Source organism: Microchirus variegatus, assembly GCF_963457635.1.
Source record: "Microchirus variegatus genome assembly, chromosome: 3".
In the NCBI taxonomy this organism is placed as follows: domain Eukaryota; kingdom Metazoa; phylum Chordata; class Actinopteri; order Pleuronectiformes; family Soleidae; genus Microchirus; species Microchirus variegatus.
This window is the reverse complement of record NC_139804.1, coordinates 12,334,534-12,361,014: the sequence shown is the minus strand read 5'-3', so window position 1 is coordinate 12,361,014 and position 26,481 is coordinate 12,334,534. Positions and strand designations below refer to the sequence as shown.

At 40.3% G+C, this 26,481-nt stretch overlaps 1 protein-coding gene across 1 annotated transcript; it reads left to right on the top strand.

Annotated features, from left to right (window-relative positions):
* Positions 1–26,293, top strand: LOC310924958 (papilin-like; the record flags this gene model as incomplete). The annotated part of the gene is given in 29 exon segments (XM_083886824.1): positions 1–29; positions 2,459–2,521; positions 3,005–3,108; positions 5,629–5,689; positions 5,902–6,004; positions 6,084–6,214; positions 6,781–6,904; positions 7,823–7,903; positions 8,026–8,198; positions 8,406–8,529; positions 8,622–8,748; positions 8,835–8,873; positions 8,875–8,898; positions 9,156–9,360; positions 9,816–9,992; positions 11,254–11,404; positions 11,737–11,817; positions 12,446–12,641; positions 13,422–13,506; positions 14,486–14,612; positions 17,344–17,779; positions 19,823–19,981; positions 20,066–20,193; positions 20,893–20,947; positions 21,092–21,238; positions 22,189–22,316; positions 23,102–23,210; positions 25,655–25,830; positions 26,136–26,293. Coding segments are annotated over 28 exon segments (3,666 nt in total). The 5' UTR covers positions 1–29; positions 2,459–2,464.
* Positions 26,294–26,481: the final 188 nt, after the last annotated feature.

Genomic DNA, 26,481 nt, shown 5'->3' with positions numbered 1-26,481 from the left:
CTGCAGGAAAGACACCGCGTTTGAAGAGGGTGAGGAGAGGCACATTTTCTCATAATATGTCACACACGCTACTCACAAGAAGTTAAAAAAAAAAAGTTCATGCTACAGTGATATTCTAGCATGAAAGCAGGGCATTTAAGTAGAAGGGTGCAATGATAATGTCTGCTAACAACAGTAGTGGCAATACCACAACAAAACAATGTCTCAATAACTTGATCTTGGTCTCATGATGCTGAAGAGGACTGTTTGAATAGTCATATGAACCAGAACTTTTAGTTCTACTACATCAGACAGTTGTTGTGATGTGAACAGCATGTGCATTCAAAAGTTTAGAGAAGGTTAACTGAAGTTCACCTAAATCAGGGGTCTGCAACCTGCGGCTCTAGAGCCTCATGTGGCTCTTCAGGCTCTCTGTAGCGGCTCCTTCTAGCGTTGAAGAAAAAAGTATTCATGTTTTTCACACTTTTTTGTCAAGATAAAGGCGTAAATAGAAATGTTTTCATATTTTATCCGTCACATCCAGTTGAAAAACCTCCCCCAAAAGCTAATAAAATACTATAAAAAAATAGTTTTATTTGTCGTTTTTCTATACTTTAAAGATTGGGTATCAACTTGCGACAAACTGTGGATTTTTAAATAGAGTATATATGTGTATATACTCTATACAAGTGATTTTATCTTCATTTTTAGGATCAAATAGGTTTTGCTGCTCCAGATTATTTTTATTTGGGTGAAAAGGGGACAAAAATGGCTCTTTTCATTCTAAAGGTTGCAGACCCCTGACCTAAATGCTTAGGTGCATTTTAGGTATACATTTTATTCAGAACAAATCAAATGTTTGGAGAAGCTGAAATCATATGATCTGTTTTCAAAATATTATGTTCAGTACTTGACCACTAATTGGATGATTGTTGCAGCTCTGATAAGGTAACAATACACCATGATGAATAGAGCCAAAACAGACAAGTTAGGGGAGAAGAGGCAGACAAAACAGTTTATGGTTCATTGAGTCTTTATAAATATATAGGCATAATATATCAATTCATTGACATATTTGTACAGAGGCTGCAGTCACGGCTCACATACAGGACACAAGACACTGCTTGCCCTTGATGACTGATGAATAATTGTAAATGTGGGTGGATAAAAGCGTGTACGCCCTCAGGCTACAGGCTTCCTGAGCTGTTGTAATAATAAGGAAGTGATACAGAAAATCTCAGTGGGAGTGACTCAACACATCAGCTGTTAATAGTCAGATCTAGAATATCATTAAAACAGAGTGGTTAACAATGTCCCTCTGAACAATGTTCATCATTTGAATTCATTCGCTGGCTCCAGCTTCTGAAACATCTGCTTTTGTCTGTTTTTTTCACTGCTTTGTATAATTGTTAACCGGGTTTTTGGTGCGTTGCTATAAAATATATGATGTTATATCGGCTTCTGAATAAGCATGATATGCAGCTTTGATTAAATCATTTATGTAAATACCTGTCAGCATGAATGAAAATAATGATGGGGGCATTCCTAGTGATCCGATGGGGGACTTAACATAGAGCAGTCTCAGATTACACCAACACCACCCAGGAGCTATGACTCCATGAAGTTGGTCAGTTTGGGGCTTTTGGTGTTTGTTTTTGTGAGAGTCAGATCAGACAGGCTGACTGGCCTGTGAGAGCCACTTAACATGCATCAGAAGCTTCATGTTTATGTCAGTTAAACAATTAAATGAGGCGATAACAGAGGAACATCACTGGCATTTGATTTGTTGTGTTTGTGGTATTTAGTTTGGTGTCACACAAACAAATATAAACCTTTAAGCCATTGGAATCTGAATCATAGTCATTTTTATCTTCAATTTTCCACAGGAATGATCTAAACTGTTGCTGATTAAGCAATGGCTTGCCCACTTCTGTTTGAATTGATAAAACTATGCAGAACGTATGCATAACCGCATCATTTTATTTGCATAGACCTCTAGGTAAAGTAGCTTTAGCGTAGACTAACATGTTTTCCATCTCAAACAGTCTTCACTGATGCAGATCCAGCTGTTGATCATCTGCTGTGGCTGGTGGCTGCAAACCAAACCACAAGATAAACTACAGTCGATACAGTCATCGTGTTTGTTCAGTTTGATGATAAATGCTCAAATACTTTCTGTAAAACATTACTACACATTGATTTATACACTTGGACATGTTTTAGGGAGCAGAACGCTGCAGGACACATTTGTATAGCCACTACTAAAACCAAAGCTCATTATCTATGTATCTATATCTTAATCCTGTTGTTTTGTTCAGGTTCTTCCTGCAGTCTCTCTCTGCCCTCGTTCATTGGTATTGTATTTGTTGGCATGTGTCATTGCCCAGACTCTCGTCCTGGCTTGTTTTTCCCGAAAAAGTAGCTCCGTGTTTAATAGTCTCTATTAGTCACAGTGAATAAGTGTCTATTTTATTTCCAGGCAACAATGAAGATGCTCCTGTCACTGGTAATCCTTCAGCTGCTCTTGGCTCCAGCGCTCACGGTAAACTCTCATTGGATCCAAGAATGAATACACACACAAATGACGAACGTTGCCTGCAAAGTCCACATCTTTTCAGAACTCTGCCATTGTTCTAAACATCTACTTTTTTCTTTTTCTCTTTTAAGTCAGTGTAGTTTGTAAACTCATTTTTGTTTAATATAAAACTTTAACTAAATGACCAATCTGTCTATCAACAGAAAATGAACGGACAACAATCTCTTTGATTCATTAATCTTGAAAAGGATTTTGTCAGTGTTTAGTTTAATGACAATGATTAATGGACAAAATGGTTGTCCAGATTATCAGTAAACTCAAAGAAGTGAAACAGGATTATAGGTCATAGATTAGGTAATGAGTGTTTCATGTGCACATTTTAGTATGAAACATTTTCATTGAAAAAGAAAGCAAAGAAAATGACATTATAACCAATGTTCTTGTCGATTTATTTGCTGTTGTGTATTTAAACTGCTGGTGTGTATTCAGGTACCCAGTATGGATTACTGGGACTCGTGGGCTCCTTATGGAGAATGCAGTCGCAGCTGTGGCAGCGGAGTGACCATGAGAAACAGACATTGTATCACTCACAGGTAAAACTCCTGCTCTTTGGGTCATCTGTGGTTATCTACACACACACACACAAGGTTTTCATGACTTCAGGGAACATTGCATTGACTTACATTCATTTCCTGGAGCCTTATTCTAACCTTAACTGTAATTACTAATGGTCTAATCCTAACCCTGACCCTAACCTTACCCCCAACTTAACCTTAAAACATTTCTTCACCTTAAAACATAGGCATCTACATTATGGGGACTTGTTTTTTTGTCCCCACAAGGAAACAGGTCCCCATAATGTGACTGTGTAAACAGTTTTACGTCCCCACAACATTTGTAATACATGGGCGCACATTACACGCACACACACTGCACTTTAACTCACAGTTGGTCTCTTTGTTAGAAACCCTGCCCTTTGTGAGGCCCCCAAACTCACACACTCTCTTGCTTTCCTCTGTGGATAAAGTTAATTGTGAGGTTCAGTGGCACAGGCTGTATCTTGATAGTAAAAGAATGCCTTGAATACACTGGACATGGTCTTGTCTTACATTTTAAAACAGACTGTAGGCAGGGAGGACCAAGTTTTAAAGGGCTTCTCATCACTGGGTGTTGGCCATCAGCTGCGAAAGAGGACCAGATGGGAGTAACCATTTACATCTTTATGTCTGAATTTTTTTTTTTACATAATTTCATGCTTTTACGTTGCTGCAGATGTGTGTCGGTTTTACAAGTACATCATTTTTTCTCACCATTCTGTGGTTTGTTTGAAATGTATCTCCCTTTACATCTTACTGTATAGGACAGATTGTTTTTGTAGCTGCTTGAAATTGAGCCACACTTTGTCTTCAGTCTTTGGTTTTATTGTGAAATGTTGAATAATTTAGCTCCCATCACATACCAAACTCTGTAACAATAGCTTTTAAAAAAATTTAATTAAAATTAAAGCAGCGTTGTGCACCACCACTAGGCCGGGTAAGCCCTAGACTCTGTGTTCTGGCCGGCCACTTGTCTCACGTGAAGTTTTTTGAGGCAATCTGTCAATGTATGGGCGAGTTACAGGGCACTTCTGGTTTCGTGGTGACCTACTTCCTGTGTGCAGGTTATAATTTGCAGACATGTTCAAACTTGGTCTCACATATCAAGTTTGAAGCCGATCGGTCAATGTACGGGCGAGTTACAGGGCACTTCATGTTTTGTGGAGAGCCATCGGAATTCGCCAAAATTCCAATGGCTGCTGTGGCCACGCCCTAGTGAATCTGTCTATCTAGTGAAAGTTTCCGATAACTTGTGATCTTGGATGGGTCTAGTACAATTTGGCCCTCAGATAAAGTTCGTTCAGTTACGAAACTTGCGAAATGCAAAGATGGATGCCTAATCCAAGATGGCTGAATTCCTGTTGAGTTGAGGTCATGGTCTCAAGAGGATTTTTTGTTCGTCTTGGGCCTAAACTAAATTTTTGGCCGCTCCATCACCTTGGACCCTTGGGGGTCCAGAATTCCTAGAATAACAATAGGTGGAAGTATAGAATATATATGTAAGTATTTGAATAAAATACTTCAGAAGTGCAGTCACTTTCCACCACTGCACAGAATGTCTAATTAAAATGTCTTTAAAGGTGCTGAACTTCATCATTCATGTTCTGTGTTTACACTCTGAAAATGCTGAGCACGAGGAGAAGCTGGGTGTAGACAGATCAAACTTCGAGTTTGATTTGTTTTGGAAGAAAAATGACCGCCAGATAGAACATGTCTGTAAAAAGGTTTCCTCAACATGTCTGGACAGTTTTCTGATTAACCTTATTTAATATTTCAACGCTTACAGGTCTACTATATTGGATAATTGATGCATATTATGACGTTTTCCATCTGTTCACTTAGAAAAGCACTGTTTGATGTTGGTTTTCAACATGTCCATGCAGCCAGCCAGTCAGTGAGTCAGACACCCTGTTATTGAGTCTCCTCTTCCCATGAAATGCTGAATAAGTTGTAAGAAGTCATGCCCAATGCTACTGAGCTGGATTAACACTGTCATGTCTTGTCTGCCGTCGTTCTCTGAATTACACCTTTTAAATATCATCATTTGACAGGCTGAATCATCAAATTACCAGACTGTCATCAAAATGACTCATATTTCAAAACAAGCATTCGTCTGCAAATTAGGGTGGTCATTTTGGTCCCACACACACTTCCCTTAAGTATATGACTGTTTGGACATGTTTTAGTTTCAGTTTTAGCTTGCAGACAGGAGCGTGACTTATCAGTATGGCTGGAAGGGAAGGTAGCAAAACAGCAACCCGTTGTTTCAAGGTTCACTGTCATGCATGTTTGGGTTCATCAGAGTTGCTGTTGAGTCTGAGTTGTTTTATAGGCACAGATTAAGGGGGAATGCTACTAAACTTGGTATTAATGAACTCTCAGACAGTTTGTATGCATTTCATCAAGTCATTACAGGGATGAATATAGGAAAACATGGTTTTTACAACCTCCATAAAGTATAAGTAAGTATTTATGTTCAAATAAAGTATGTTTCAATCTTCTTCTTCTACATTCCAGGACTGATGGAGGACACAACTGTGTTGGGCCAGATAAGTCCTATAGCTCCTGCAACATCCAGGTGTGCAAACAATACATTATATTTGTTCTTTAACATTTTTGGCTTGTGAACATGCTTATAGTTGAATGACATCAATATCAACATAGATTAGGGTATCATCTGTAAATATATAAAGATCTGATATATTATTTTTATCTAGCCCTGTTTATTAAATGTTTTATTGGCGGTTTTTGCACTGAATTGACCTTTGATTTCTCTGTTGCCTCCCTCAGGAATGTCCAGAGGGATCCAGGGATTTCCGTGAAGAGCAGTGCTCTCAGTTTGATGGCACAGACTTCCAGGGGAAACGCTACAAGTGGCTGCCATATTATGGAGGTGTGAATGGGTTTGTCTGGCCAAATATTGATGTTATGTGGTCATATTAACTCATGAGACAAATTCTCATACCTGACAGCTGAGAACCCCTGTGAGCTGAACTGTATGCCAAGAGGAGAAAACTTTTACTATCGCCACCGCAGCGCTGTGGTCGATGGTACGCCATGTCACCCAGGACGGAGGGATGTTTGTGTGGGCGGAGTCTGCAAGGTAGGACATTAAAACAAAACTGCAGGAAGACAAACATTAACAGCCGTCTCACCTCCTCTCTGCTCTCAAGAGTTTTTAAAGTTATTGTTTCAATCTCCATGTTTGGTATGGTAGACATGTAACACCTGATCAAAAACAAGAATCCAGTTTTGAGGTTCATATTAGAGGTTTATATAGTGATGTAACAGTAATCTGATTACTTCAAGTCAAGTAATGAGTAAAGTAAGTGATTACACTTGAAAAAATAGTAATTAGATTACTGTTGCTTTCCTGCAAGCAGACTGCGTTACTGTGTTACTAAGTGGCATGTACCAGAAAGAATAGAATTAGGCTGAAAGGTCTATTGATTTATAGCGTATTCAGTTTGTGCATCATGTTTTTGAAAAGTAAGTATGTAAAGTAATTATTAAAGTAACTAATTACGTTTGAAAATGATTAATCAGTTAAGTAACTGGATTACTTCCTTGGAGAAGTAATCAGTAACTAATGACTATTTCCAAGTAACTTGACCAACACTGCCCAATGACTAAACAAAAAGTTCATATCTGTAACTTCTCCTTCTCCAGCGTCTGGGCTGTGACAACCTGTTGGAGTCTTCTCAGCAGGAGGACCCCTGCCTGCAGTGTGGGGGCAGCGGACAGTCCTGCTACAGGGTCAAGAACAACTTATCTGTACGAGACCTGCCAACTGGTACGATGCACATGTTTTTGATCACACTTTCCTTTCACTGAGGAACCGGAAAACTCTCCTTTTTACCATGACATCAAACATCACAATAGGGAGCCATCCATCTTCTACCACTTTATCCTCCTGTGGAGGGTCACTGTGCCAGTCTCAGCTGACATAGGGTGATAGGCGGGGTACACCCTAGACCAGGGGTCACCAACGTGGTGCCCGCGGGCACCTGGTAGCCCACTTCACTTCACCTCACTTGCATGTATCCGTATGATCGCTCAGTAAAATATCTTTGATATTGTTTATAAAAACTGGTAATCGTTAGGAGTAAGCACTGGAATGAATGTGTATGCAGTTGAATGCATAATATTAATCATTTAAATGGTAAACAAACAAAAAAATATTATATGGTAGCTCTCTGTCTCAAAAAGGTTGGTGACCCCTGCCCTAGACAGTTCGCCAGTCCAAGCAACCATTCACTCTCACATTCACACACAGTGAGTGTGTCCAATTTACCTAATACCCATATTGCATGTTTTTGTGGGAGGAAGCCGGAGAACCCGGAGAAAACCTACATGCAGAAAGGCCCTTATTCCTGAGGGTTCGACCCTGGATCTTCTTGCTGCAAAGGCAAGAATTTCTAACCACTACACCAACCGTGTGGCCCCTAAAACATATTAGTGTTCATTTATTGAAATTCAAATGATTGAATCTGTCAAAATAAGAGTATAATGTGGCCTTTTTCTCCAAAAGCAGATGTAAATGACTATTTTAGCAGTTTAGCTCCATTCACCACATCTGTCCTGTAGGTGAAGCCAATTTCAATACAGCTGCATTATTGAGAAGTAGGCAGACTTCTTTAGATCAGCTCTGAATGGAGTTTTTTTGTTTGTTTTTGTTGCGTGAAACCCTTGTGTTTATTTTTTATCCCAGGCTACAACCAGATGTTCATCATCCCTGTTGGAGCCACCAGCATCAGCATCAGAGAAACAGTGGCCACACGCAACTACCTCGGTAAGAGGGTTGACTTTATGGGATAACAAATTACTTAAGAATCACAAAACAATCAAACATGTTTATTTCCTACTTTGTACATCATTTTACCATTTAAATGGGAAACATTTCTGCATCTTCAGCTATCAAGAACCTGCGTGGGGAGTATTACCTCAATGGCCACTGGGTAATTGAGTTTTCCAGGGCAACACCGATCGCTGGCACCATGTTGTACTACCAACGTGGTGCTGAGGGCGACAACGTGCCTGAAACCATCATCGGCCGCGGTCCCACCACTGAACCTCTTGTTGTTGAGGTAAGATCACACTTGGGAGATATATTTTTATCACACGACACCATATTTCTATTTTTATAGCCACTGCTATAATACAAACCAGACATTTCCAAGAGATATGTCTGAGATAGTAGATAATGAATGGATGAATATTAGATAAATTAAACTTAATTTAACGTTGGTTAGTCAGTTAAGTATTTCACTTTATGTACAACCTTCAATCCTCAGCTGATCAGCCAGGAGCCAAACCAAGGGGTGGAGTATGAATTTTACCTTCCTAATGGACGCTCCAGGCAAGGCTACTACTGGAGTTTTGGATCCTGGTCGACCTGCAGCAGAGAGTGTGGATCGGGTTAGATCATCTTATGCATTTCTCTTTGTTTGAAGCTGTATGCTCATCTTGAAAATGAAAACAATTAATTTCCCCCTCTTTTTCTTCATCAGGCTACCAGTCTCGGTCGGTCTTCTGCACCATTGATAATGAAGCCTATTCTGACCATCTCTGTGCATCTCTGCCAAGGCCACAGTCCAACCGCACATGTAACCCCCACCCATGCCCAGAAGTCCACAGGTAGATTACAGTCAAATGGAAATGTGTAGTTTTGAGAACAGTTTTTGACTGGTATTGGTGTGTTATGACTTATGACTGTGTAAAAGGCTGGCGGACCTGTATCCACCACAGTTGTGGCGATCCTCACAGACTTAGGGCCTATGTTAACAGGTAAACCAGGGTCTGTGGTCGTATTGTTTAGATTTAAATAACTGCGAAGAAAGGGGGGATTTGAAGTTTGGAACATTCATTACACAAATTATAATATTATAAATGAAGCACCTTTTTGTCCAGATAATGCTCGACATAATCAAACATTTATAGTCACTTTCTTCTAATGAAAACACATTTTTTGATTTCCAACAACATAACTCCACTAGTGCAACCCATGATTTTTGTCTTCTGTCTCTCAACTTTGATTTTCCAAGCTGGAAAACTGGGGAGTGGAATCTCTGCTCTGTTACCTGTGGTGGAGGCTCTCAGGTGCGCAGCGTGCAGTGCATCTCCCATGATGCATCAGGGCCCCGTGTGGAAGAGGACGCCGTTTGTGCTGCTTACACTGAGGCACCGCTATCTCAGCAGACCTGCAACATGCACAGATGTGCCGAGTATCGTGTGACCAACTGGAGTGCGGTGAGTGAACTGTGCGAGTTAGATGAAATCAAATTTCTAATAAATGAAGATGAGTAATAATGATCCTCTGAAATTGAACAAATACAGAATAACTGAGGATGTAGTTACTATGGAAACACACATCTTATGATAAATGTGTAATTTATGAAAGTAGATTCAATCAGAACACTGATATTATCAAAACCATATTATTTCATATCTTGTCTCAATTTATTTGTAATAATGTTTGAATTGAGTTTTAATATTAACACGAGATGAGGGCATATTTAAATATCAAATTAAAGCATCAAATTGCAGACTGTTGAAACATTTCTCGAAGTGTTGAAAATACATTTTTTCTTAACTTGACAAAGTATGTGATAAACAACTGTGACCAAAGGTTGATCATTATTGATCATCCTCAACATTCAGGTGAGTGTCTGTGGCATAATCTCTGTGGTTGTGTGTGTGTGCAGTGCTCTGTGACCTGCGGTTCAGGTGAACAGACCAGAGAAGTGACCTGTGTGGGTTCAGGTGGGATGATGCTGGAGGAAGCATCCTGCAGGAAATTGCTCCGTCCTCCTACTGTCCAACCCTGTGAGACGGCCGTCTGCCCCAGACAGATCAGCTGGCACGTTGGCGAGTGGGGACTGGTGAGTGTGGTAGACAACAGTGAGCACCAGTCTTGTATAAAGTACTTGAAAGTGATACTAGAGCAAAAGTACAAGTATCTTACCAGAAAATGACTTTGGTAGAAGTTAGTCACCTTACGTAAAAGTCTTAAAGTACCTGACATTTACTGGATATAAAATGTACTCAAGTATAAGAAGTAAAAGTATTTAATTTTGAATATGACATTTATTGTGTCTTCTTAACAATAAAAGCATAATAGATACAGGCGAACAACATTAAATTATTAACAAGCTCTCTCTGACGTGTTGCTGCTTGCATTTTTGAAACTTCTGGAATTTGTGAAAATTTTGGAGTTTGTGGAGCTTCTAGACACACTGTGTTTTAATTAAGCTTAAGTTGAGACAATACGGTTAGGATTAGAGGTTAGGGTTAGGGTTATAATAATTAGCTGCGGTTTATCTGCGTGAGCTTGCTAGCTGTAACAGCTGGTAGCTGAGACACGGCGTCCTGATCGTGTACAATAGAAAACCTGGAGACAGGAGACCAGAGCCTTGGTGTCGGACACGGTAGCCGCTGGTGTTTTTTAAGTCCACTGCGGCTAACAGCTGAGCGGCTAACAGCTGAGCGGCTAACAGCTGAGCGGCTAACAGCTGAGCGGCTAACAGCTGGTGCAGCTAAAAAACAACTAGCACAGGCATTACGTCATCAACTAGACTTTTATTTTGTAGTAACGAGTACCGAAGATGGTTAAGGGAAATGTTTTGGAGTAAAAGTACACAATTTATTTCGGAAATGTAGTGGAGTAAAAGTAAAAGTTGGCATAAATATAAATAACGAAGTAAAGTTCAGCTATGTGAAAATTCTACTTAAGCACAGTAAGAAAGTACAACGAGCCGCTGGTGTGTTTTAAGTCCACTTGGAGCAGAAATCTGCGGCTAGCAGCTGAGCGGCTAACAGCTGATCGGCTAACAGCTGGTGCAACTAAAAACAACTAGCAGCAACAAACAGGCATTACGTCACCAACTCAACTTTTATTTTGTATTAACGAGTAACTAAGGCGGTTAAATCATATGTATCTGAGTAAAAGTACACATTTTATTTAGGAAATGTAGTGGAGTAAAAGTAAAAGTTGTTGTTGAAATATAAATAAAGAAGTAAAGTACAGATATGTGAAAATTTGTACTTCGTTACATAATAACACTGGTGAGCACATACAACGCAGCGCAGTTGTTTTAGGTCAGTATTAAATCTCATGGTGGCATCACTTTCTTTTCTCTGCAGTGTTCTAAGAGCTGTGGCTCAGGTTCTCGAGAGCGTCAGGTGATCTGCTCAGACCCAGAGAGGAACCTGTATCCCGTGGACCAGTGTGATGCCCACCCTAAACCCTCCACAGTGGGGCGCTGCAACCCACAGGCCTGCTACAGACCACAGGGTCAGTCTATGCAACACTGGATCCTAAATTGAACCAATACATGTCAAAATCATCATTTACTGCAGGAGAATGAACTGTATGACTTCGAAACCCGCAAATTGTGCTGAATTAAAAATATTTTGTGTGAGTGACTAGTTCAAACAGGGTAACAGAAATGTCACTGTGGGTGGTGGTATTCATGTCCCCCAGCACAAGTGATGTGAAATTTGTAATCTCATTACACGAAAAAATGGATAAAAACACCAGTCATCATAGTTTGAGCCTGCATCTATATAATTTAGCTACTCATAATAAATTGAGCTGTCATTGGTTTGTCATTTTTCTGTGTGCAGTTGTCCCCAGCATCCAGGACCCACGTGGTCATGACAACACTCAGACTGTGTTCCAGCCGTATGTGCCAGATAACACAGCAGGTAAGTGTCAAACTCTGTCACTGTAGAGCTTCTAAAAAAAAGAGAAACAAATCAATTAAATCAATGTGTTGATGGATATACCACTTTGAGAATTTGAAATATTTCCTAGCATTTGGACCAAAATTATTGTAGGTGTGACTGTACCTTCCTCCTCCTCCTCCTCCCTAATATCACTCCAGTCTCTTTGTCCCAGTAAGCACTTGTCCCCTCTGTGCCTCCTCCTCTGTCCCAGGCCTGATCCACATGTTTTCTGGGGTCACTGGACTTTGTCAGCCTGATTAAAATATTTCAGAAGCAATGAAGTGTGCCGTTTCTGGCAATTTTCACTTCTCCTTGTTGTCCCAGTGTCATGAATTTCAAGTCTGAGGTATTGCATGTCCTCACATGTTACTGAATTATTCACACTGAATGTGCATACTTGTTACAGTGCTTTCATCTATCTAAAAACAAATACGATGGTTTCCTTGTGTTTTTTATTGTGTTAGACATGTGTGAAATCTGACTGTGTAGCCTCAGACACAAAAGGCGTAGATTTTTTATGTGTGAACTGAATTTAAAACAGGCAGACTGTGGGGTCTGGTGTAAATTTACACTGTGTGAATTCCCCTCTGTGTTGTTTTCATCTCAGTCCACAGACCAGAGACGGATCAGACCCAGACAAACCCCATCCACGACCCTCATAGCTCCGCCCCTGCTCTCCACTGCAGCCAGTCTTATTATGGTTGCTGTCCAGACGGACACACTTCAGCCGGAGGCCCCCAGAGTCTGGGCTGCCCACAGGACCCAGCGCCCATTCCTGCCCAACCAGCCTGCATTCAGACCAGGTATCAAACCTGTCATTACACCGTGGTTGAGGTCACATATACGAGCAGTTTAAGTCTTAAGCCCCTTTTACACATTGTTGTCCTGCCATTATGCCACACAGTCCAGATGTCTGTGGAAAAGAGACAACCAGAAACTGTGGTGTTACATGTCACGCCTCTGGTTATGTAAAAAAATCACACACTGGGCCAGAAATATGCCAGTTCAGTGTCGACAAAAATATAATAATGGGTTTTCTTGAAGGGAACTTAGTGGGTGTCGAAGTTTTTGTTTTTTCCTTGTTGTCATTCCACAAGCAGCCACCGCATTTACCACCAAACGACCAGGTTGAAGTTCAGCTTCTCTTACAGATAAAGCTATGCTGAGGTCAGACTACATGTTGTAATCATGATTGTAGCTGGATCTGGCACATGCAGTACTTCTGTAAGCTGTACTGCTTTTTTCTTTTTCTAGACTGTCACTTTTTCCTAAAATCAAGTTCGAACTAATATAATGTGACACACTATTCCTTTGTAGATGTTCAGACTTCCCCGTAGGGCCATAGTGATATTTTATACTGTTTTTTCCTGAACACAACACGCCACTTCAGATGCCATTGCAGTCTTCTCGCCGTGTGTTGTCTAGCTCTAGCTTTGTCCATCTAATATGACACAATGGTCACCATAACAGACAAAAAGATTGTTTCGGTTTGAGCTCGGCGTTAGTGAAAGATACTTTATGCGGCACTTTCATGAATAACTGTTTAATTTCTTTGTACTTGTCTTTTTTTTCCTATGCATCAGTTATGGCTGCTGCCAAGATGGTGTGACGGCTGCTCAGGGCCTCAACAAGGAGGGATGTGAAGAGTTTGTGGCCTTTGCACCAACTGTAAGCACACCAAATTTACAGACCTATTAATAAAAAAAGTCTGCTCATTATTGATCATAATAAAGGTTTTAAAAAAAAAAAAAAAACTTGGAATTAGTCAAACATTTGAAAACACAAAAACAATGTTTATGTGTGGACAAAGACTAGGGCTTTGCTTGTTTATCCTCACCCTCAAGAAGGTAATGATGTGACAACTAATGAAACTCAGTGTCAAAGAGCGAAATAGACCAAGGGCCAATACCAATTCCTATCTTAACCCTCAATCTTAACCCTCAAGCTCAACCATTAATCTTAACTGGCCCTCAAAACCAAGTGTTGAGGGTTATTTTGTCACTTAGAAATGGGACACCCCTTAAATGCAGATACGTCTTCAGACTGTGGAAGAAGAAGAAGAACACATTTACGTCAGGATTATTTATTACGATCCGTTTGTCAGTCAAGTTATTAGGTTGTCAGTTAGTTATAAGATGATACTCATACAAATACCACAACCACGGATATATTCAGCTGCCAGTTACCACACACCACGGCTTATTGAAAAGAGAACGATAGCAAATGGCCGGCTATTGACAAAAGATCGTAAAATGAAAATAAATGTTACGCAACAATGACGTCAGTAATCCATAATAGGGGCCTAAACTAAGATAATACAATGGTTTTCATCATTTTTATATCTCTATTAACAAAGAAAATACTTAATTTGAACCGTACTCGCTTCGCTGCTTTCGACGCCATCTTTGTTATGTGAAAACACGCAAAGCATTCTGGGTAACCCTTGCTACCAAGGGTGGTCTCGGAAAATCTCAATATTGAGGGCGATACAGCCCTTAAACTTGCCCCTCAACTTAATTTTTCTGAGAATCAGGACAGCACTTGCACTAGAGGGAGCACACATTTTTGAGATTGAGGGTTAAGATTGAGGGTTAAGCAAGGAATTGGAATTCACCCCAAATCTCATCATGACATGTTTCTTCTTTAGGTTGCTCCTTCTCTCCCCACTGAGAATGCAGTTCAGTGCAGAACCACCACTTACGGTTGCTGCTACGACCGCACCTCGATCGCAGCAGGACCCAGCGGAGAAGGCTGCCCTGATCCACCAAACCACAGTAAGAGAACGGAGATCAATGCATGCAAGTTTTTTCTGATCGTTTTTTCATTTTTTAAACCCTCCTTGAAAAAAAATGAAGTGACTAGAAATTAGTAAACAATACAATTATTGTGTTCAGATTTTTGATTTAGTCATTAGCCTCATCAGGAAATCTTTGTGTGTTTCCCAATAGATAGTAATGCATTTAAAGCCAATATTGTCCAATACTGATATCATGGCAATACCAGACTTCTGACTGATTGTACTCTGTTATCAAAGACAGAGTACAGGTTAGACTAGGGCTAAAAAACTCGATTTTTGATTTAAATAATTTTTTTGTTTAATCTACCAAAGACAAAATAATTATTCATATGATGTACTATGTGTAAATGCATGACGTTTTATACATAGTGACATACACAATGTTTCAGTGTAAGTTAATTAAACTATTTAAATACAACCTCCATGACAGTAGCGCACACTCTGTGTTTGTGGACTAAAATACAGCGACAGCATGATGCCAATCGCGGACCAGACTACTGTGTTAAATATTGAGATTTTAGACATTTCCCTGGTAATTCTGGGAGATTAACCCACGTATTTGGGACTGTTAAATATTTTTGAATGATCTACAGATCGGCACTGTTCGGCTTGATCCTTGTGTTGGAGTTCTCCGGAGCAAAAACTCTGATACAGTCACATACAGCGGTAGCTTGCAGCTCGCAATCAGCGGTGCTGTCCCGATTTGTGCTACTGCCTTTTGTTGAAATGGGCTTTAAACAAGCTTTGCAGCGTGCATTCACGTCTGCTACATTTCCTGCTCTCAGCCTCAACCCGAAAAATATAGAAGAAACTGACCAGGGGCCTCGTGTACAAAGGTTACTTACGCACAAAAACGTGGCGTACGTCCTTTTCCACGCTCACGTTCAGATGTATGAAACGTGAAATGACCATGGAAATGTGCGGTGCCCACGCCAACTTTATGGCTGGCGTACGCCCGTTTCTACAGCTATTGTTCCTTTGGCGACACTTAGTGGTGATGCTGGGAAACTGTTAATAATATGAAAACAAGTAGTCATCAGAGTGATGTGCACATCAGAGACACACTTATGAACAATAAACACCTTGCAAATGGTGCAATCCGACATGAGCGAGTATTTAGTGAACACGAGGATTTACTTGCAAACAATGATAATTGGCTCATAAGCCGATGCGGTCAGGAGTGAGCCAGTCAACCCTGAGCCGAGCCATGCCAGCTGTGTGGGACGGAGTCATCCGAATGTCATCCAGGTTCATCAAACTCCCATACAATGCTGTTAAACAGGCCAACATTAAAGCGCAATTTTCAGCGAGAGCCGGTTTCCCTAATGTAATCGGAGCTATTGACTGCACACACATTGCTATAAAAGCGCCGTCACAGAATTCGTTTACGTTAATAGGAAACATTTTCATTCCATCAATGTTCAAATCATATGTGATGCGCAAATGCAGCTAACATCGTGTAAGGTGGTCTGGTTCAACGCACGACTCATTCATTATGACTAACAGGGAACAGGCTGGCACAGTGTGTGATGGGTGGCTTCTAGGTGAGTAAATAGTTTATAATAGTTTATTTTAATTGTCCCTTATGTAAACCAGCGCAATGCACATTTGGGCATGTGCGCATTCAAATATCATGTTTTTGGGTTTCTTTATTTTCTGCTGGTGAAATTAGAGCTACAGAGCTTTCTAACAAGCCTCTGATCGTCTCCCTGTGTTCAGTATTCATGTCAGTGAAAGTGGGCGTAAAGTTGGAAATGTCGTACGCGGCGCACTTCTGCATTCTTTAATTGTGAGAAAAAAATTAAAAAATAAAACATGAGTCAAAGTGTTTAATATCCTGCCATCTTTACGCACGAGCGGTGTGTATTGTGAGCAGCCAATTGTATGACCTGTCGCGGTCATTTTGCTTCGGCGGTGAGCACAAACCCTCTGCTTCACCTTCACCTTGAGATCTGACCATTTCTGATCTTAGGGTGTGTGTGTGTGTGTGTGTGTGTGTGTGTGTGTGTGTGTGTGTGTGTGTGTGTGCGCTGCTCGGATACCACGGCATTTACAGACTCACGCACACGCTCCCAAAATCTTCCTGCGCGTTTTCATTCATTCACTAGAATCTCTTGCTCAGACTGTGTGAAATTCCTTTACTTTCCTTTATTCAGTGCGTTATTTGATCAAAGAGGTGAATCTCAGGGCCTATTTAAATTGATTTGCATATGTAAATGGGGCGTGGACGGGGAGGAGTTTAGCACCTCTGCATGTGCGCTCAATTCCACGTTGATTTGGGATGTACAAAGGGAACGTGCTTGGATCCATGCGTACGCACACTTTGATATATCTGAATTTATTTGTGCGTATGACAGTTTCTGGGTTTTGGCGTACGCCAAGATTTAGTAGGAAATCCACGCAAGTCTGTACATGAGGCCCCTGGACATGCTTGGACTAGATGTCCAAGCACAATTAACGCTTTTCAAAGTTAATATTGTAAAAAGACACGGAATGGCACTTCAGGGTCAACCAAAAACTGCTAATACTACCAAGCCACTTAGCTTAGCAGAGACACACTAAGTACTAGTACTTAGTACCTGTATTTGGACAGGAGCTGTGGTCCATGGCGTAACGGCATGGAAACTTGCTGAGTGATAATTGCAGTTCAGACTGTGATGCAGAGATTTCGTGCTCCTAACTTCACCTCCCCTGTTTCTTTGCTGCAGTCGAGCGCTCCATCTGCTCCCTGCCTCGTGCTGCCGGCTCCTGCAGCCACTGGATATCACGCTACCACTACAACGTCATCACTTCCAAGTGCGTTCACTTCTGGTATGGAAGTTGCCACGGCAACAGCAACAACTTCATGACTCGGGCCGAGTGTCAGAGAGCGTGTGAGGTGCCTGCACCGAGCCATCAGGGCCCGAGGCCTGTAAATCCTGCTGGAGAGCAAACACCAAGAAGTGAATCTACCCCGAGAGGAGGATCCACATCCGGAGGGTCACACAACATGGGGGGGGGTTTCACAGTCCCGGGAGGTTCGACCAGAGGCAACAGCAGACAGGCCACAAGTGCTGCCACCAATGCACACAGAGCTAGAATCTATCTGCGGGGACGCCGGCCTTCACCCGTCACCGCTGCTCAGCACAGCAGCCCAGCTGCGAGGTAAGAGCCCGGAGACGCCGGGAGCTCAGTACCTGCCCCAGTCCTGCTGTCCACCACTGCTGTTCACTGCCTTCTTATTCCCACTGAAGAAGCCCCACTCTGCCTCACTCTGGCTCTGAGTACAGCCAAAGAGTGAGCTGAAGGGGACAGAACCCACAAAACAAAGACTAATTATCTCCATCATTCACTCATCTCCTCAAAATCTGATGATGAAGTTACTATAGCCCCTTTTCCACCTATGGTCCCAGCTCACCTCGGCACAGCACGGTTTAGGTTGGCTTTTTTTATAGACATAGTGTCGCCTCAGCTCGGTTAGAACCTCGCCATAGCAGGTACTAAAAATAGTACCAGTGGAAACGTAAAATAATCGTGCCGTGCCGAGTCGAGCTAGTGGAAACGTGCCATATGTTATCATAGTTTCATGTTTACTTAGATTTCCAGACTACAACAAGGTTTTACAGGACATGACAAATCAGATCCAGAACAAACCGCACGCATTTTCAAATAATTCAGCAGAACTCTGAAAGAAATGAAGGATAATTATTGAATATGTGAGTTTAATGTGTCCAGTTAAATCAGCCATCAAACTTAAAGAGCCTAAGGTTTTTGTGGTTAAACTTGTTACTTCACTGTGGTGATGTTGCAATGAACTCCAGAGCAGCGATTAATAACCAGATGAATCAGGCTGATGCTTGTAATGGAATCTGGTTTTATGTTTTTCTTCTTCATCCAAGCACTGACTAATGTGCAAATAGACAAACACACACAACAACCTTCTTTACAAAGCTGATGTTAACAACTATTCCCTTTATTAGATCCCATTGTAAAACCATTTGATGACACATTTTAAGAATCACTGCTCTAGTTCACTGTGACATCACTGATGTTTAAAGAAACATTGCTACACCAAACAATCACCATTTTCCTGCTCGGAGGTTGAATTTCTCTATAAAAATATGAATCATTTTTCTGTGCTACAAAATATCTTAAATGTGCTTTGCTTTATTGTACGCACCATGCTCTTCATGTAGCTTCACATCGCTCACTGTGCTTAGATGCTCCACGCTCCACAGCCGTCACGCCTGCTTTGAGTAGCAACACGTTGTTTTCTGCCTTTACCTTTTGACAAAATGTCAGGAGACGTTGATGACCTCACAGCGACCTTTTCATTGTTTCACTCTCTGGGTAGAGTTTCTGTTCATCGTCTTTGTGCTTTGTGTTTGTGTTGTTTGTGTGTGTCGATTGTTCCACCTGACTGTGTCAGGCATGTTCTTCGTGTAGATCAAACCTAATAAAGGTTGTGCTGTGATGCTTCATGTCGTCGTCTGCGTGTCGTCACTAAACTCTGTTGTTTACATGTGGGTACAAACATTTGAGGGTTACTTTGTCTGTGGGGGGGGAATGTGGTTCTCTAGTAGTGGGGAGCTGGTACTGTGGGTTTTTACTTGGTGTCATTGTTTGTTTTGGTGTGTCCTCATTTGCATGAGCAACAAGAAAGGTCCTGTCCTGTACCCCTCGTCTTTTCCGTCTGAGCTTTCAGTGACAAACCTCTGCAGCCATGTTGTGGCCAATCTTTATGTCTGCTGTGGTGACCCCTCATTAAACAACCAACAGTGGAACATAAAGTGACATTTCTTTGATTTTTCTTTCTTTCTGTCTATTTTTCTTTCTATATTTTTTGCCTTTCTTTCTTTTCCAAATTTTTCTTACTTTCCATTTTCCTCACTTTTTGTGTTTTATTTCCACCCTTTCTTTCTTCCCTCCTTTATGCCCTGTTACCATCATTTCTTTCTATCTCTTCTCTGTCCCCTTCATCTGTTTTTCCCTTATTTATTTTTCTTCTTCTTTTTTCCTCCCTCCTTCCCATCCTTGTCGTGTCCATCTCCTCTCTCCCTTTCCTTTCTCTTAATTCTTTTGTATTTATCATTCCTTCCTTCTTCCTTACCATCTTCCCCTTCTCATTTTCTTTCTTTCTTCATTGTCTTTTTCCCTTCCGTCTTTCCTTCCCTCTTTCTTTCCTCGTTCCTCCTCCTGTTTCCTCAGTCTGACTCTGGGAGAAGTAACCATTGATAAGTCGGACCCGTCCACAGTGGAGGCGTTGGTGGGTCAGACTGTGGTGCTGCCATGCAGAGTCAGTCCACCACCATCCTCCACTGTCATCGTGGAGTGGAGACAAGATGGAGTTCCTCTGTCCACTCACAGGTCAGAAACACACACAGTCACACATTTAGGGCTTTAAATGAACATATAGTTCTCCTTTTACATTTTAATCAGTGTTTTCCTCAGGCATCACCAGCAGCCCAACGGCTCTCTTTTGGTTGGTCCGCTCACTAAACTGGACTCTGGTTGGTTTCTGTGCGTGGCCATGCGGGAACGTGAGCGAGACCATCGCTACATTTACCTTTCTGTCACAGGTAATGTCTCACATTTACACAAACTCTAGTATTGATTATATAGGTTAGAGCTACAAAGGATTTTTTTCTTCATGGTCTAATCTCTTGATAATTCTATTGATTATTTGGGGACAAAATGTGTGTTCAGGTGTTTCCTGAATCTCAAAATGTTCACACATTTTCAGTTTATTGTCAGGGAGAAACAAAGAAACCAGAACATACGAAGCTGCAGTCAGATAACTTTATTTTATTATTTGAAAAAACTCAATTGATCAGTTGAATATCAAATGTCAAATAATGCAGAAATGGACAAATCATTGATTGCAGCCATTTTATACACTGGGGTTCACCTTACACTTAGATCTTCAATGACACATTGTCTTATAAGTTTTATTCAAATGAATGAAGACCTTTTTTATACAATGTTTATATATATATATATATATATATATATATATGTATATACATACATTTGTATGTCAGAATTGTTGTAACAACCATACATGTCTTTCTGGACACTTACACTCAGTGTGCCATCCGTTAATTGAGACCAGATTCAGTCAAAACCCTAAATTGACTGACTTTAACGACAGTTAGTCTGTCTCTCATGTAAACTGTGAAGACTGGGCTGAAGCTCTATTGTCACAGATCAATTTATGAAGAACTTTGTTTATTAATCTGACAGTGTCACTCTGTGCTTCCTATCTCTGTGACTCATAGAGGGATCATCTCAGCTCATTCCCACTTCCCTCCCCAGAGACGGTCCTGTCCCTCGGTAAGAGGCCTCTCTACTGTCTGTCCTTAAAGTGGACGAAACGACGTTTACAGACACACAAACTTCTTGATATTTGGTCAAATTCTCTTGCCTCCCATGTTGCATGTTTGATCGGCTCTGCTTCCTCCTGTGTCTGTTCCTCAGGTTCAGCATCGACCGCTCAAGTCCCTCTTTGCTGGAAGTGCGAGGAGGACAGACGGCAAGAATACCCTGTGTTATTGTCCCTCCCTCTGCTCTGCAGTCAGTCAGCATTCAGTGGACGAAAGATGGACAGACTCTCACTCACTCCAGGCAAGTCTTGTTCTTCTTCAGTGGCTTTTTGAAGGGCAGGGGCGAAAAGAAAAAAAAGGGCATGCAATTTTGCCTCGCGTAGAGGGCACTTTAGTGCTTATTTTGGCTCCAAAGAGGTCACTTTACCATGGGCTTTGGTTCCAAAGAGGGCACTTTTTAGGGCAGTTTATCATGTTTTAACCGGGGCAGTTTAGTGTGTTTTGCTAACCGAGAGGGCACTTTACCACGTGTTTTGGCTCCCAAGAGAGCACTTTAGAGCGTGTTTTTGCTTGCAAAAGGTCATTTTAGCACGTGTTTTGGCTCCACAGAGGGCACTTTCGCGCATGTTTTGGCTCCCAAGAGGTCAGTTTAACGCGTTGTTGGCTCCAAGGAGAGCAGTTTATCATGTTTTAACCAGCCATGGGGGCAGTTTAGTGTCTTTTGCCAACCGAGAGGGCACTTTTGCATGTGTTTTGGCTCCCAAGAGGGCACAAGTACAAGTACTTTTTTACTGTACTTAAGTAGAATTTTCACATATCTGTGCTGTGCTTTGTTATTTATATTTCTGACAACTTTTTCTTTGACTTCATTACATTTCCTAAATAAAATATGTACTTTTACTAGAATTATATGCAGTATTAACATTTTAGACAATTCCTGCTCCAGAGTTGTATATCCCAATGTTCCCACGTGTAACTTCAAGTATCGTGACTCGTGACACAATATCAGTCGTTGCAAGAGAAAATGTGTTCACAATGTAGTGACTAAATCATAGCTGCATCTGTCACACATAATATAATTTCCATATTTGGTAAATTAACTACAACTTAAGCATGTTATTTTAAAAAAAATAAAAACATTTTAGTTGGGAAAATTTTGCAAACTCGTTTGGGGAAGCAAGAAGAATCTGTGGGTTCTGACCCCAGTCTTTGTGAATCATATAGTAAATGACTTGACTCGTGCGTTTGCAGGTTTACCCAGAATCCACATGGTACTCTGGTGATTAGCGGTCTGAAGTCTGAGGACTCTGGTGTTTACACGTGTACGGCCTCCAGTCTGCAGCAGCTGGAGCAGAGGCAGCTGCAACTTAAAGTCCAAGGTGCGTTTCTAAAAACTAAAAACATCCTGTTATTTTAGTACACTACACCAGGTCTGTCACCATGAAGTCATGATAGATAGATAGATAGATAGATAGATAGATAGATAGATAGATAGATAGATAGATAGATAGATAGATATATAGATAGATAGATAGATAGATAGATAGATAGATAGATAGATAGATAGATAGATAGATAGATAGATAGATAGATATTGTGTGGACACCATTCCACATTTTTCAATTTTTCCTCACTGAGGAACCTATACACCTATACAACATAATAATACTATATGATGTAATAATAGGTTTGTTTTAAGATATTTTGGTTAATGAAATTCATTATATTTAAACACAAAACACCCTGTGACTTAGCTGCAGTGTTGTAGATAAACTGTTTTAGTTTATTTTGTTCTTTTTTCATGTTTATATATTTTGTAGACTTTATACCATGTGTGTTATGGCCAAGGGAAACATTCTGATCATCTGTATGTGCTGTGCATATAGCAGAATTGACAGTATAGACTCTTGAATCCTGAAATGTTACATATCATATCCTTAAAGATAGTTTGGGGAAAACAAAAGGGAGCTTTCATGACCCCAGTATACACTCACTTTCACATAGTCAGCAGGAGGGGGCAGTAAATCACACAGTTTGCAATAATAAGAATCCAGGGGAAACTGAACTGATACTGAGAAGAGAATAGGTTTTAAAATGAAAAGAATATGAGAATATATGTACTTTTATTTGCATCATTTTTCATTTTTTTCTTTTAATTGTCCAGCTGACCTGAAGATCACGACAGCTCCTAATAACATCCAGGTTGGTGAAGGCAGCACAGCTCTGCTGCCCTGTGTGGTGTCAGGAGATAACATTAACATCGGCTGGTCCAGGTAATGAAGTATTGTTTCTCCTTTTTTAGACCTGATGTTTCATAAACACCTACATAGTTTGTTTTCAAATTAAGATATTTACATTTGAAAGGTCTTGCCCCAACTCATTTTTATTTTTTTTTCTATTATTATCATCAGTATACTGTATTTAACCAGAAAAGATGAATTGAGATCTCTACAAGAGAGTCCTGATCTAGACAGACAGACAGCAGCAAGTTTATAGACAGACAACAAATAAATAACAGTCAAATGTAAAGGAAACAGAAAATATCATATTCATCGAAAAGATATACAGACGACAGAATTATGAAAGTCGAGAATGAGTTGAGTTACAGTCTGATTTAAAAAACATCCAATGAGACCAGTTCTATTTTTATTTGGACTTTTTCATGTATCTGTTTCTCTTTAATGCTTTAATTCTGTGTAGTGTTGTTTTTTATGTAGATGTGGAGGATGTGGGCGAGGAGGCTGTGAAAGGCAGGAGGAGGTCTATCTAATACTGTCTGCTTATTATTTATTTGAACGATATTTGGCTTATAATTGGCTTTCAAAATACAACATACAAAATACAACCCTATTGTAAGACTTCTTGAAAATAAGTCTTACATGATGAGAAAGATGTTTCATTAAATCAGAATAAAAAAAAGTTAATTAAAAACGGATTCTCTTTATTAAAGAGATTATTATTATTATGTTTGAAAGTTTATTATTTTAATCCTCAGTCTATTTATTTATACATTTAACTAAGTACATTTCATATTAACGCAGGAACACATATTCACCATTAACTATGTGCTTACTAACATGCATATAAGTTGCATACTAACTAGACCTTTAAGCACGTATTAACACCATTGTAATTCATGTCTTACTAGAGTTAGAATAAGGTGTTAATACGTGCTTAATAATTACTAATAAAGGACTATATATGTGAATATGTGTTCCTTAATATAAAGTGTTACTCTTTAATCTCTTATTAATATTTAGGTAACACTTTAGATTAGGGAACACATATTCACCATTAGCTAGGTTTTTACTAACATATATAAGTAGCATACTAGTCCTTTATTAGTAATCATTAAGCATGTATGAACACCTTATTCTACATAACCTTATTCTACCTCTATTGTGACATGAATTAAGAGTTTTCCTACATAAGGTGTTAATACGTGCTTAATATTTACTAATAAAGGGCTAATATGCTACTTATATACAGTAAGCACCTAGTTAATGGTGAATATGTGTTCCCTAATCTAAAGTGTTACCTTTATTTATTGTTTTAATTATTAGGGACCTCGACACAAAGGTGGCGAGGAACCTATTGAAATTGCTCAGATTATTATTATTATTATTTTTATCCCTGGTAAATCTTGAATTTGACCCCATAAACGTGCGTGAAAAGTGACGAAAATTTCAGAACTGCCGAAAAATTCGATAAAATAATGTACTTGTGAAAAACCAATGCAAAATGGCTCAGTAACACCCCCACAGGTCAAGTGCCTATGGAGCTGGAAAAAGTTTAGTTGCGCCGAAGTTCTTGAAAATCGGTGGGCATATTGCCCGGCCCGAGACGGAAAAAAAAATCCTCTTGATACCATGACCTCAAATCAACAGGAAGTCCGCCTTCTTGGATTTGGCGTATTTCTTGGCATTTCGCAAGTTTAGTAACTGAGCTTGCTGCTCTGAGGCCGTTTATCCTAGGAAGATAAAAAAAAAAAACGCGTCAAATTGTACTAGACCCTTCCAAGATCAAATGTTTGGAGAATGTTTCACAGATTCAAAAGGGCGTGTGAACGGCAGCCATCAGAAGTTTGGCGAATTTTGAGGGCTCGCCGCGAAACACGAAACGCACTATAACTTTGCCATACATTGACCGATCGGCATGAAACTTCACAGGTAACACGAGACAACGCCCCTGAACATGTCTATGAACGCGAATTTCACCCAAAAGCGATGTCGGCCATCTTGGATGCGTTCTTCTCCCGCGCAAAACTTTGAAATGCATCTCCTCCTACAGTTTTGAGAAAACCCCCACATATCTTATATTTTATTTAGTATTTGCTTTATTTTACTTTATTTCAGTTTTCTGCCTTTTATTTGTAATGCATTTTGACTCCTTTTTTTTTTATTTACTAATTACACTTCAGTGATGATGTTTCCTGACAGTTTTGTCTCCATAACATGTATTTCTTTCATCTTTTCTTCCTGTAACTGTTTTGGTGGGTCTGTATGTATGTGTGTCTGTATGTATGTGTGTCTCTGCCTGTGAGAGGGTTTTATTGTGTAAAGCAATTTATATTTAAATACATATCACATAAATAAAGTCTGATTGATTGATTGAATTCTAATTAACCTTAAAGAGAGAAACTTGTTCTCTCTCACTGAACAGCAGCAGCTTCACAAATCACAGGCAGTTTTAACTGACTAAATTTTCATTTGGACAGAAATGGCGTCCTGGTGCGCCCGGACGGTCGTGATGTCGTGCTGTCATCTGACGGCAGTCTGATCCTGAACAATGTGAAGCCATCGGACGAGGGAACGTACACGTGTAACGCTTACACCGGCATCTACTCAGTCAGCGCCACGGCTGAAGTGAAGGTCATTAAAGACACGCAGCAAGGTGAGGATGATCGTCCCACTCATTCGTCTCGATTGTGTGATTACGTTTGTAACGGTACAAAGTACAGTACGGTACGGTTTGGAACGGTAAGAGGTGGCCCTTCCGTCCAGTGTTCATCACAATTATGTTATAAATAATATAATAATCTGACACAAACGAAAAATGTATGAATTCAAAAGTTTTTTTTTATTCCAAATGAATGAAATAACATGAAATAACTGTTCACAAGCTGCATATGTATATATATGTATATATAAAATGTACAGAATGACATCACCTCCTCTTTTTTGTTGCTGTCACGGCAGGTGATGATGTGTCGCCTGACTGCGTGGACCAGCCCGATCTTGCCAACTGTGAGCTGATAGTTTACGCCCGACTTTGCTCCAACACGTACTACTCCAGCTTCTGCTGTGCCAGCTGTACCAGACATTCACGCAAGAAGAAGAATGACAGGCTAGGCTAAAGGCTAATGCCGCAGAGTGTTACACAAAAAAACCCCCAAAAACAACTGGACGTTCAACTCTGAACTGCTGTCTTTGCGAAAAGGACTAAAAACACAGGAAAACAGCCTGTTGGTGTAGTTAAATATGTGAAGTATTGTGCCTTTAAATGTCAATACTGAGGCAGCATTTTTCTGTCTCACCTTTTTAA